Source organism: Atractosteus spatula, chromosome 8 (assembly GCF_055471065.1).
Source record: "Atractosteus spatula isolate fAtrSpa1 chromosome 8, fAtrSpa1.hap1, whole genome shotgun sequence".
In the NCBI taxonomy this organism is placed as follows: Eukaryota; Metazoa; Chordata; class Actinopteri; order Semionotiformes; family Lepisosteidae; genus Atractosteus; species Atractosteus spatula.
In genome coordinates this window covers 34,636,902-34,649,557 of record NC_142713.1, presented here as the reverse complement: position 1 = coordinate 34,649,557, position 12,656 = coordinate 34,636,902, and the positions used below count along the sequence as shown (strand labels likewise).

Genomic DNA, 12,656 nt, shown 5'->3' with positions numbered 1-12,656 from the left:
AACTACAAAGCTAATGGATTTGGGAGTGCAACTGCCATAGAAAGAGACAGGTCACATGGCCAGTCTAGTGACACTGCAGGACATGATTTCCTCTTGCTAGTAGAATAATTCAAATGTTGTCAGCTCAGTGAGCATGATGCTGCTGCCAATAGCCGAGTGGGATCTGGCTTCTTGTCCCCGGAGCACAGCCTGAAGAAGGAAGAAGTGGTGTGGTAGGTTGGTGTATTCAGTATGTAAATATGTTATTCACTGAACAATCTTTCTCCAGCCTGCAGCCAGACAGTTATCAAATAGACTTCAGCCTTAAAATTGGACAATTCCAGCATGTGTTGCCTTGGTAATATAATAAAACAAAGCACTGTTAGGAGCAGGGAAGATTTACTTCATTCCTAGGACACAGAGAAGTGACAAATTAGTGCTATTACATGTTGCATGTGTTAATGTGGAATAATCTTTTACACACTTGACAACATATTTTTAATTTCCTTAAGACCCAGAAATTGCTAGAAACGCGAAACTTCCGAAGTATGCTGGATTGAAAAAAATGAAAATGCATTTCCTGTAATACTAGTCAGCTGTTTGTCTATTTTTATTGGTCACTTGAGCTAAAGAGCATTTCTTAAGGTGGACCAAGGACAGAAAAATAATGTGAGGGATTTAGAGAAGCTGTTATTTACCCCTCTTACTATACATAAAATAATAATACAGTAGTAATAGTTATTGTTATATTGTTGATATATCATTTATTTAACCAATCGTGCAATTAGTTAAACTATGTGTGCAATATTTGGTTAAAAATATTGTTTCTTGACATATTTAACTATCAAGAGATATGTGCTAAGAATCTAAGATACTGTGTTCATTATGGATTATCCTCATATTCACAGATAGACAAGGGTAATGCACACGTGTTATAAGAGTTAAGATTGTTAACAAGAGAACTGGGATTAAGTGAGAGCTACACATCCTTTTATAGTATGAATTCAATTGTTCAGTTCTGTTAATTTAATTTAATGTTCATTTAAACTGTCAAAGTTGGATATTCCTTTTAGGCCGGGAATGTATTTTGTTGCTCCTCTGCAGACAAATTCAAGGACAATAATTGTTTTTGTATCAGAATTGTAAAAATATTCTAAATCAAGTCATACAAGTGTAACATATTATCCTTTGCTTAAAAATCTATGCTTTTAACTATACTGTACTACTATTGCTATTTCAGAGTCTAGATTAATGATATAAATTAGGAAGAGCAGTAGTTCAGACTCACATGTCTATTGCCATACAACTGGTCCCCTACTTTAATTCTAATTATCACTGCCATTTTACATTGGAAGTAAGGGATATTGGTCTACAATTATTTGGGTCAGTTTTGTCACAGTTGGAATAGTTTTACTAATGACCTATGAACAACATCCCTAAAAATGTGTTCATCTTAAGTGCTTCTGGTACCTGTAACTCTCATGTCTTTTCTGTGCTAAAAGTATATAATCTAAAGCTCTGCCTTTCCTCACCCTGAAGGATGCAGTTGATTTCTCCCATGATAAAAACTGTAGTGAAATATTTAATACAGAAGCCATCATCCTTTTGTTTTCTAAATGTTTTCCATTTTTATGCCTGAGAGACATTACTTCATGGTTAACTAGTGTTTTGTTGTGGTCATATTGAAAACATATTACTTGTCTTCCATTTCAGTAGAATTTTCTCCCTTTCTAATACCCATTTTTACTTGAACTAACTGTACTTGAATCATTCTTAAAGTGCTTTGTTTCACTGTATATTTTTCCTTATTTGATTTATTTAACCATTTGGACAACTGTTTTGCATGTGATTTGCTTGCTTTTGGAATGTGTTTTGTTTCCGTGTTTCAAGCAGAATATTTTTAAACTGTTGCTATCCTTTCTCATTTCATATTTATTGTATCACATTCCATTTATGCTTTCCTGAAATTATGAATCTTTGTTTTCGACTTTGCATGTCTTGTATAGTATGTTTGACATTTGTATCTTGCTAATATTTGCTATATTTGGCTAGTATTTAAAGAAATCTATATGCTGTCCTTTTAAAGCTAATATGGGATCTGCTGGTGTTCACCTGTTTTTATTCAAATGGACAGCAGATATTCCCTTGGAAAAAGCATATTTTCTTTAGAATTCTAAATGTAGTTTAATAGACAATGTCTACTATTTTATTATTAAAATAGGACATTATTTCTTCAGCTGTGAATACAAAACATTTGCAAAATTATACACTCGAAACTAAGAAAAAAAGTTAAAGAAAACTATAATTGAACTTTAATGACATATTTATCCCATTATTATTCTAAAAAATATAGATATTGTTTCCTAGCCATTATGTTAGTGATTATTGTAATAATCCAAGGCTAAATGTCCAACCACTTGTGTGGTGAAGTAATAACATCTAATACTTGATACAGGAGATATTTGCTGTAACAATGCCCAATCTGCCCACAACATGCATGTCCTCCTTTAAGGTGATTTAATAAGTGAACACCTTAAATTTGAGTAGTTTGTTGTATGCAGTACAGATCTGTACTAGGCTGTACTTCAAATGGCATTCTCCCAACTGTTCTTCTTTCTATAGCCCTTTTTCTGATATTAGAAAGTGTTTATAGCACGGTCCTGGGCAAGTCTCCATTGTTGTAATTTGGCATAAATATACTGACGTCACCATGTGTTATTTTAGTTTACTCAATATCAGAAAGCTGTGAATGCCCTGCTAAAGGACACATTGTCAAAACATACAGTATATGAGAGATAGGTGCCAAAAACACAACCAACTTTCTTGGTCTAAAAATATAGATATTAGGACATGTACTTCACTAAATGCTAAAAGATATTTAAAGGAGTATAAGAAAGCCAAAGTAAGAGAAGGAAGGATTAGATTGTGTTTAGTTTGAAAAGAAAATTAGTTCTCAAAAGCAGCCAGGGTATTTGATTTAGTTGCCTAAGTAACAGCATGAGGTTCCTTCCATGACCACATCTTTTGGAAATATTCAAATACTTAATGTAGTAAAGGATTGATGTTTTAAGATGTTTAATTATAGTTTTTAGCCCTGAAAAGAAACCCAGCTGTTAATATTGTTCCTTATATTTGGATGTTTTGAAAAGAATCGCAAACATACAAAATCATAAAACGTTGTGAGGCAAACAGAACATTTTTAATCCATATAATAAACTTAGCCATTATAACCATTATAAAATTAGCAAATAATCTAATGTGTTCATTCTCAAAGTCTCAGATTGTATTTCTCCCCTTTTACTCTATAGATAGACTGGTCGCCTAAATGGAAACGGGAATGGAAATTGCCAGAAGATTCCGTTATTATTTCCAGCATCCCTGGTCTCGTTTAATTGTTGCCTATCTGGTGACCTTCTTCAACTTCCTAATATTTGCTGAAGATCCTGTTTCACACAGCCAGACTGAAGCCCATATGATAGTAGTGGGCAACTGTTTCTCCTTCATTGTGAATAAGTACCCTGGAGGAGGGTGGAATTTCCTGAAAGTGCTGATGTGGCTAATGGCCATAATCACTGGTCTGTTTGCAGGAAAGTTCATCTTTCATCAACAGCTCTTCGGTAAGTTTTTTTATAAACCAGTGAAAGAAGTGTCTCTTCCACAATATTAAAAACATGTGTTCTCCTGATTTTTTTAAAGATTTATTTGCAAGCAACAGATTATTTCTTATCTTTATCTTAAGAATGATCAGCGAAAACATAAAGGGGATTTACTTTGAATACATATTCAGTATATATCCATTGCAGTGGTGCAGTGTCATTACGGTATTAAATAATATGATTTACACTATGATTTTGATAGTGTTGAAAATAATGTCTTGATTGTGTAAAGAAATTAAATTATTTTCATTTTCTTAACAAATTGTTATAAAATCCCAGACTGTTAATTTTCAAGTGTATGATTGTTTAGCTCATGTTTATCCAGTAAGACTGATGTATCACATGTAAAACCTGTCCAGTGAGAAGGTTTATAGCGTAGTGGCAACAGCAGAAAATCAATACAATCATTATCCCCAACAGAAATAAAATTTGTTCAAGCAAAAGACAATCACAAATAGCAAAACAATTTTAGAACTTAAATGATTAATGGGAAGCAAAGTGCCGCAGTGGTTAGCATTGCTGCCTCATAGCGCTGCAACCCTGGGTTCAATTCCTGGCTTTCTATCTGCATAGAGTTTGTGTGTTCTCTCCATGTACAAGTAGGTTTCCTTTTCCTCTCACAGTCCAAAGGCATACTGCTAGATTAATTGGCTTCTACGAAAACTGGCCCAGGTGTGAGTATGTGTATGTGTTTGTCTTTGTGTGCCCTGTAATAGACTGGCATCCCATTCAGGGACTATTCTGTCCTGGCCCTTTTGTTGGGACCCTGTATTGGATACAGTGATAAGAAAATGGATGGAAGCTCATATGGAATGGACCCTATAATGGAATAACACCAAATGTATATATACAGAAAGGATGTGCAATAAGTAAAATTCCTTTTTAGTCTTAGAGTTATTTAGTCTATGGACACCTATTCTTCTGTTGGTGGTGTTCACTGACACATGCATGTCATTTTGCCGGGCTCTACTACAGTATATTAATAATCCAGATTGTAAAGGGCTTAAATTCAAATTCAAGCACTTTAATGCACCTCACTGTAGTCCTCTGACTATGCTGAAAAAAAGGACTTTCTCATTTTGAAGAATAAAGCTAGAGAAACATTCACCTTATTATTAATGTGATAACATTACAGTTATAAATGAGAGAAGGCCTTTTGGCCCGTATATTTAATCAGTTAACAAGTAGCCAAGTGACTACTGGGTCTCATTCAATTTCTTCTTTAAAGACATCAGGGCTGTACCAGTAAAAAGTGATTCTTTTTAAATGTAGTTCCTCATAGCTTCTATTTGTTTCTTCTGGTTCACGTTGCACAATTTATTCTGAAGACGTCTGATGGGTTTCTTTTGTCAAGAAGTGAAAATGTTCTTTTATCGTCTCAGAGCAGGACATTCATTTAAATCCTACAGTATAATGTATGTCATTAATGGATCTGGGAATGGTCCCCCCAGACCAACAATATTTTTTGTAACATGGTGACCGAAGTAGAACACCGAAGTATTCTATGTGAATTACTACTAGTGCCTTGCACAATTTCAACATACTGTATAATCCCTTGTGAGTGTGAGACCCATGAATAGATTTTGTCAAATGGGTTAAACATGCATTAAATGTCAGAATATTGTTTCGTAATTGCAAGTCTTTTAACTGTAACATTATGTTTTTATTACATATCACTTTGTCTAGAGAAGGAAAAAGATGCAGAGTATAAGCATAAACACTTAAGAATTTTTTATGGGTAACTTCTTCAAGCTCAGTGTTTCTGCTGTTTTACTTATTGTATTTATTTCTGCTGTCTGCATGTAACATTTATGACACTGTGCATGTACAGTATTGATGGCTTGCAAAACATTGTTGCACTTGCTACTGTTTAGCAGTCCACTTAGACAGAGTTAAGGATCCAATCAACATCCCGAAGTATTGTTGTCTTCATCCTGCTGACACCTGAACATGACCTGAACTTTTTGGGTGTTAGTTATGATTGGACATTTTCAATCTATTTCATCTGATAGACGTGTGCATATTCATGGAGACTTTACTGAAAAAAATCAAATCCTCCTCTCCTGTAAAGCACGTAATTCATTAATTCACATTAGTTATTAACTCTGTTGTAGAGAAAGGTATTAGTTCTGCCATCAAATTGTTGGGAAAAAATAAGTAAAAATAAAAAAAAATGTAATATTAACATAATAATAAGACAATATGACAGTTGACATGCAGCATAGGTTAAATTAAGCCTCCTGGTATTGAGAGGTCTTTTGATGCTTTGCACTCAACTGTAGGCAGTGTGTTGTCAACTATTTGATTGAATGCATACTCTTAGGCTATGTGTGCTTAGAATATATTGTCTTAGGAGGGACGCACGTGCTGAACTCATCTCTTTCTAGGTCACATCTCCTGTATTACTCATTCCTGTTCCAGACATATAACCAAATGATTAATTTAGCCTTTTGCTGGGCACCGTTTCAATAAAGGTCAGAGAGTACCTGCCTTCAGTGTGTGATTCTGTAAACATCTCCTTGAAAACAGCTGCCTATGACAAAAACACGCTTAATAGAAATCCACATTTCAGTGAGACTTTTTTTGCTTCATCTTCTGTTAAAATACTAAATTAAAGATAAATATTATCTCAAAATATGAATGATTCTTTGGGCATAGAATGTTTATATGTTGTTCTCTGGTGTTAAGCCACATGTGGAAATTTTGTAAGCACAAATTCTTAGTTGTGTTAGAAACCTAAATTACAAACATTATTTACTGTATGTAAACTGACATTTTGCAAATAACGTTTCTGCATTAAAGTGGTTGGTTTCAGAGTAAAAACTTTATTTTTTTACAGAGTTAAAACAAAATATAGCCTTACAATGGTGTGAGGTTGGTTTAATTGTTTTTCTTACTGTATGTTGTAGTCTTTTATGTGTTTGTTGATGTGTTACACTAAGCATGTGTGACTTTGAAGAAGTTTGTGTTGGTGAGGGGTTCGAGGAACTCAAAGTCACAACTGACAGTATATTGTTACAGGTTATGGTAGATGACTATGGAAGTGTCTCTAAAAATCTAGAGACAATGGGTAAAATCTAGCTAGTGTTAACATTTCCACTTCATGGAGCTTCAAACCAAAGAATACTTAGTTGTGCTGGGTGGGAGATACACTGATCAAAAAAATCTTCTGGTTTATCTTAGTTAATTAGTTCTGGGTTAATTATTAAGAGTGTCTAAATGATAAAAGAACAGAACAGATAAAAGAACAGAACATGAGAGGGGGGAAAACAGGAAGACACGGAACATAAAGTATTTTTTAGAAAACTGAGAGAAGTTCCTATTCATTCGGTGGCATTTGAGTTTACCATGAGAGAAAATTAACTATAGGTTGTATTATATTTGGTTTAAAAGGAAAAAGTAAAGGTTCATCCATGCTGAAAAGGTAAGAAAAGAAAAGGGCTGGAAGAAAGCCTTCTTCAGGTGTGAGAAAGAGAGGGAAATCAGCAGCTTATAAAGCATGAGTGAACAAAAGTCGGGAGTGGAGAGGAAGCAGGAGCAGGAGAGAGGCAGAGGGGATACTCAGGTGGTGTGAAGCCAAGAGAAGTTGAGGGCTTGGTTTTGGAAATCCATGTCATCGCTGCAGGGTTATCGGAGCCTGAGGAACTGTGAAAAGGGGAGATAATTTTTAGTATGTATGGGGTAAAATGAGCTGTACAGGAGATAGCTGTGTGAATCTGTGGGTTTGTAGACAGAAGTAGAGACTCTTGGATGGTTAATGGATAGATTTATGTCTAGAAATGGAAAATTAGTGGAAGATAAGTTAACTGTATATTTGAGGGATGGGTGGGAGTGGGTGAAGTGATGCAGGAAGTGTTTTAGCTGATCGTTAAAGCATGTGGCGGCACTGAAGCGGTCATCAATGTATTGCCTGTAGAGACAAATCTGCTGATGAAAAAGGTTATTGAATGAGAAAGCATTCATTTGAGGACCAATTCCACAAGACGTACAAGAGTGTGGGTGGGTGGATCAAGCACTGTACGTTTGTCCAGCGTGTGCTTGAGTGCTTTAAGACCATCATTGTGGGGTAATGACGGTGTATAAGGATGTGATGCTCATAGTAAAAATGTAACATTCTGGGCCCTGAAACTGGAAATCGTTAAAAAGTTGGAGAGCATGGTTGGTATCCTTGATATATGAAGGAAGCTCTTCAAGCAGTGGTTTCATAAGGCTTTTGAGAAAGATGTGAGTTGTGTGCCAGTTGCATGCTGAGATGATGGGGCCTCTGGGGTCAGTTTTGTGGATTTTGGGGAGGAGGTAAAATTAGGATACCTGAGGATGTTCAACAATGAGGTGGTTCGCCTCCTGGGGGTGTTCCTTGTTGGTGATCAGAAGAGAGATGGTGGATACCACTTCTTTTTGGTAGATAGTGGTTGGGTCCTGTGGGAGAGGACCGTAGGCAGAAGTGTTGGTTAGTTGTCTGTAGGCTTCTTCAATATATAAGTCTTTTTGCTACACCGCTGCCTTTGTCCACTGGTTTGATGACAATATCATCTCTATTCCTGAGAGATTGGAGTGCCTAAATATCTGCTTGGGTGAGGTTAGACCTGTGTTTCTTGGGTGTGGAAAGGGTCTTGGGAGCTTGATTGTTGCATTGATCAATGAAGTAATCTACTGACAGAAAACAGCCAGAAAGGGGAGTTTAGGATTGGTATTTTTAATGACATCTATAAACAGGTGGTCAAGTGCTGGAGAATAATCATCAAAATGTGCTCTGAGCCAAATCCTGCGGTAAAAGCGGTTGAGGTTGACTTGGGTTTGGGGGATGTCCAGCATCTTGGGGACTGGTACAAACTGAGGCCTTTGCTGAGAAGAGATTGCTCATCCTGTGAAAGGGAAAGGTGTGAGGGTATAGTAACAACACAATTAGGATTTGTGTGGGTGTTGATGTTTTTTTTTCTGTAGAAGATGATTGAGTTTTCTATCCTTCTCTGCAGTGAGGAACTGATAGGTTTTGGAGCTGGAAGATCAGATGAGGTTAGTTATAAAGGGAAGATGATGTGGAGCTTTTATCTGTAAGCTTTTATATGACTTCTTTGATGTTGTTGTCAGAAAGGATAATCTGTTTGAGGGAGTAAATGGTAGAAAACATGATTTATATTAGTTATACATTAGCATTAGTTATATTTGGTTTAGAAGGCATCTTATCTCTTATTCTGGCCTTTGTAGGTGTTATGAGTTTGAATACTTGTTGACACTTTTGGTTTTTCTGAATGGTTAGGATGTTAGGCCTCTGGAACAACTTGTCTGTAAATGTACACATAGGATAACTTGTTTATATTTATGTATGTTTATGTTGTGTGTAGTGTAGTATGTACATTGTCACTGTTAATTAATATTTTTTTTGTCCAGTGTGCCTGAATTATTACTCTTTTCACTGAAGCTGTGCCAGAGAAAAAATAACTCATGTGCCTCTAATCATACCAACCTCTCAGATATATTCTTGGTAGAAATCATTTACAAGATGGGGGTTATCGTTGTTTATTTCGTTTTTGTATCAGAATTGTAAAAATATTCAAAATCAAGTCATACAAGTGTAACATATTACCCTTTGCTTAAAAATTTATGCTTTTAACTATACTGTACTACTATTGCTATTTCAGAGTCTAGATTAATGATATAAATTAGGAAGAGCAGTAGTTCAGACTCAGATGTCTATTGCCATACAACTGGTCCCCTAGTTTAATTCTAATTATCACTGCCATTTTACATTGGAAGTAAGGGTTATTGGTCTACAATTACTTGGGTCAGTTTTGTCACAGTTAGAATAGTTTTACTAATGACCTATGAACAACATCCCTAAAAATGTGTTCATCTTAAGTGCTGTAGAAATCATTTACAAGATGGGGGTTATCGTTGTTTATTTCATTTAATGATTTATCTGCTTGGCTTATTTCTGATTTTATCTATTTTAGTAATCCCCGTTTTGTAACAATATTACAGAATAATAATAATTTCATGCCTGAATGTGAACAACTGCATGAGACAACCCCATGAATTTCAAACACAACTATACCAAGCAGATATGATGGACATGTTTAAACAGTTACTGTAAGAAAAATGAAGAATACTGTATACAGTATGGCAAGAATAACAAAATGAAATAAAGAATACATGGCAGGAGTTAAAAAGTGAAACTGAAATATCTGAGGACCAGAGGGAGTGTAATAAGCTTGATCTCTACAGGAGTGTTCTGGTAGAGTTCAAATGTTAGTTCATTAACAAGAAAATGACTTCATTTACTGTCTCATAGCAATCTGTCAGCCTCACAAAAGCAGAACTGCTTTTTGGTTGATTAACATGAGGGAGCCCACTAGCTTGGTCATGACAGGCAGCAATAAACATAGGAGAAATAGAAGATACTAGGTGTGTAGAAGAAGGGAATGCATCAGTTGGATGACTGGCTGAAAGTAACAGAAGGGGAGTTTATAGGCAGGGGTTATGGCCTTATTCTCAGAATAACATATCATTCCTAGTCTCCTTAAGAGCTCAGATATTGCAGCCTGTTAAAAATCCAATACCAACCAGAAGAAGGTGACACAGGTGACACCTGAAGAAGGCTCCATGGCCGAAACGTTGTGTTTTCTCTCTTCTTTTTTTCAGCATGGAATAGACCTATTACTTGTTCCTTTGCAGCCTACGCATGCTGACGCAGCTACCCACCTGAACTACATTGGCATTGATATGTCACCAAACAGATTCAGATACTCTGGTCCTGTAGCTTACAGTACATAACAGAAAGGGTATAGTAGGAATTACAAAAACAAAATGGCAAAATAACAGAACCACAAATTGAAGACATAACACAGACAGTTTTCCTTTGAAGAGAGTGATAGTTGAAAACTCTTATGGTCAGAATCTGGTAAGAACCACACATTGTTCACACCATAACTAATTATGTCAACTATCAGGTGAAACTAGTTCATACAGTATGACCTGTAAAACATATTGTGGAAATATGAGGGAATTGAGCACACTCCTTGGATGTTACCATGATAACTGCACATTTCTAAGTGACTGCAAGCATATTATTCATTTTATGGAATAAGAACAGATTAGTTATTCCACTTTTAGTTTTTTTCCACAAGAATAGTGCACTTTTACCTATGTTGCACAATTGTCAAAAATTTAATAACAACTCTCACTTTTTCCACACACCTTTTTCTATGCAGATTGGTAAATACTAATTTGTTTCACGATTCCTCTTAATGTAATGATACTGTGCTTTCGTTGTCTTTCCATGAAAACACATACAAAGTGCACTTCAGAAAATTCTTATTTTTCATCATTATAAAATATTTCTGACTATATAAAACAATTTTAAATTTGAGAGATACAGCTTTGCATAATATTTGAAGTCTTTTCATAAAAATAGCATAAATTAAATTTTGCAACACCACTAAAGCAATGGGAACTTCTCTTAAATGATTCAGATTTATTTTTGCTGAATAGACATTTTGGAGATTTCATAGTGAAAAGACACAATGCAATTTATGGTACAGTACATCACTAGAAATCGTTTACAATGGAAGCAGGTGAGTGATTCTTTTCCAACTTGGAGTAAATGTATAGACATCTTTAAAGGCACTTTAACATTTAACGTTTTCGGTAGGACGCAATATGTTAAGATTAAAACTATTAAAAGCAGAGAAGTAGTGGGTTTGACATTGATCGAACCTTACAATGGCCTTAACACATACTGTACTTATTGGATTAGCAGCAGTATAGCAGTTAATGCACTTATGCACTTAAATGGTATAATGATTCAATTTATTCATTTTCTAACCACTTTATCCAATACAGGGTGAGCTGGTGTCATATCCAATTCATTATTCCCTGGAAATCTACTGTATGTCATCCGAAATGCGCACACTCTGCTAAAATCTTTCCTTCTTACACTTTCAGGGACGCATTATTTTCCTCATCATCCCAATATTAAATTATTTTATGTAACACATAAGGACAAAAGATGCACAAAGCCTTTTTATGCTTTCTATGGGGCTCCAATAAGTTGTGAAAAGATAAATTAAACTTTCATTCATGTGGTGGAGGTAAAAGGTTTTACATTACTCAAATCCATAACAAACACATTAAATACACTGAGAAAATGCTAAAAACACCCACAAAGAATGGCCCCCTTTTTATCCATACCATAATTAACAAATATGCACTCAGTCCCCGTGGATATCATTAGTTTCTGGAAAGTTTTGAGGAACATGTGCGCAAAAATGTAAACATCTGTATGTCGGAAGGGATACAGATTTCCAGGGGATACTGAATTGGATAAGACACCTGGAAATCTTTCGAGTACAAGCTTTAAAATCACCGAAACTGGTCATTTCTTACTAAAATTATGTGTCAATTATACAATCAAAATCTTTAAATCTGCCATGTATTCACGTAATCATTGCCATTTTTAGGCAAGATTTTTCAAGGTTAGAAATTAATTTGTTTTTTTTCATGTACTGTAAGTGTTACAGTATATTGGTTTAAAATGGGTGAACTGTTTAATGCTAATTGCACATGTATAATGGGTAAAATGATATTAATCAGCTTATTTATAGACATCTATTTATTAATAGACATCACTATAATCACTATACATTTATGTTCTCATATCTGACTCCCTGCCAGAGTTTGATTAAATTTTCTAATAGTAAAATGAAGTACATTGCACTTTTGTGTTTTCCAGGAGAATTTATGTCCTCTTGGTCCATGTTGAGGTCTTTTTCCATTGTTTCATAAGAAGAAAATTCCTCTCAGAATGAAGAGGAATGGTGCGAAGCTACCATCTGTGGGATTATGACTGAAGCCTCTAAGTCTGAATCCCACCTAAATGCTACGACACCCTAACCCAGAATTAGGTCGTCTGCGAATGATTTAGCACATGTGAACCTGTGAATATGGACTTCACAGTCTGTATTAGCAAGTATAGTGGGACCCAATGTAACTGTTTTAAACAGACACAGAAATATTATGTTG

At 35.3% G+C, this 12,656-nt stretch overlaps 1 protein-coding gene across 1 annotated transcript in view; it reads left to right on the top strand.

Annotated features, from left to right (window-relative positions):
* The first annotated feature begins 103 nt into the window (after window positions 1–103).
* Window positions 104–12,656, top strand: part of tmem117 (transmembrane protein 117) — a 118,629-nt gene continuing 106,076 nt past the window's right edge. Inside the window, exons 1-2 of the mRNA XM_088922913.1 lie at window positions 104–212; window positions 3,288–3,596. Of these exons, the coding sequence (XP_088779039.1) occupies window positions 3,305–3,596 (292 nt within the window). The 5' untranslated portion in view covers window positions 104–212; window positions 3,288–3,304. The remainder of the gene's footprint in view (window positions 213–3,287; window positions 3,597–12,656) is intronic.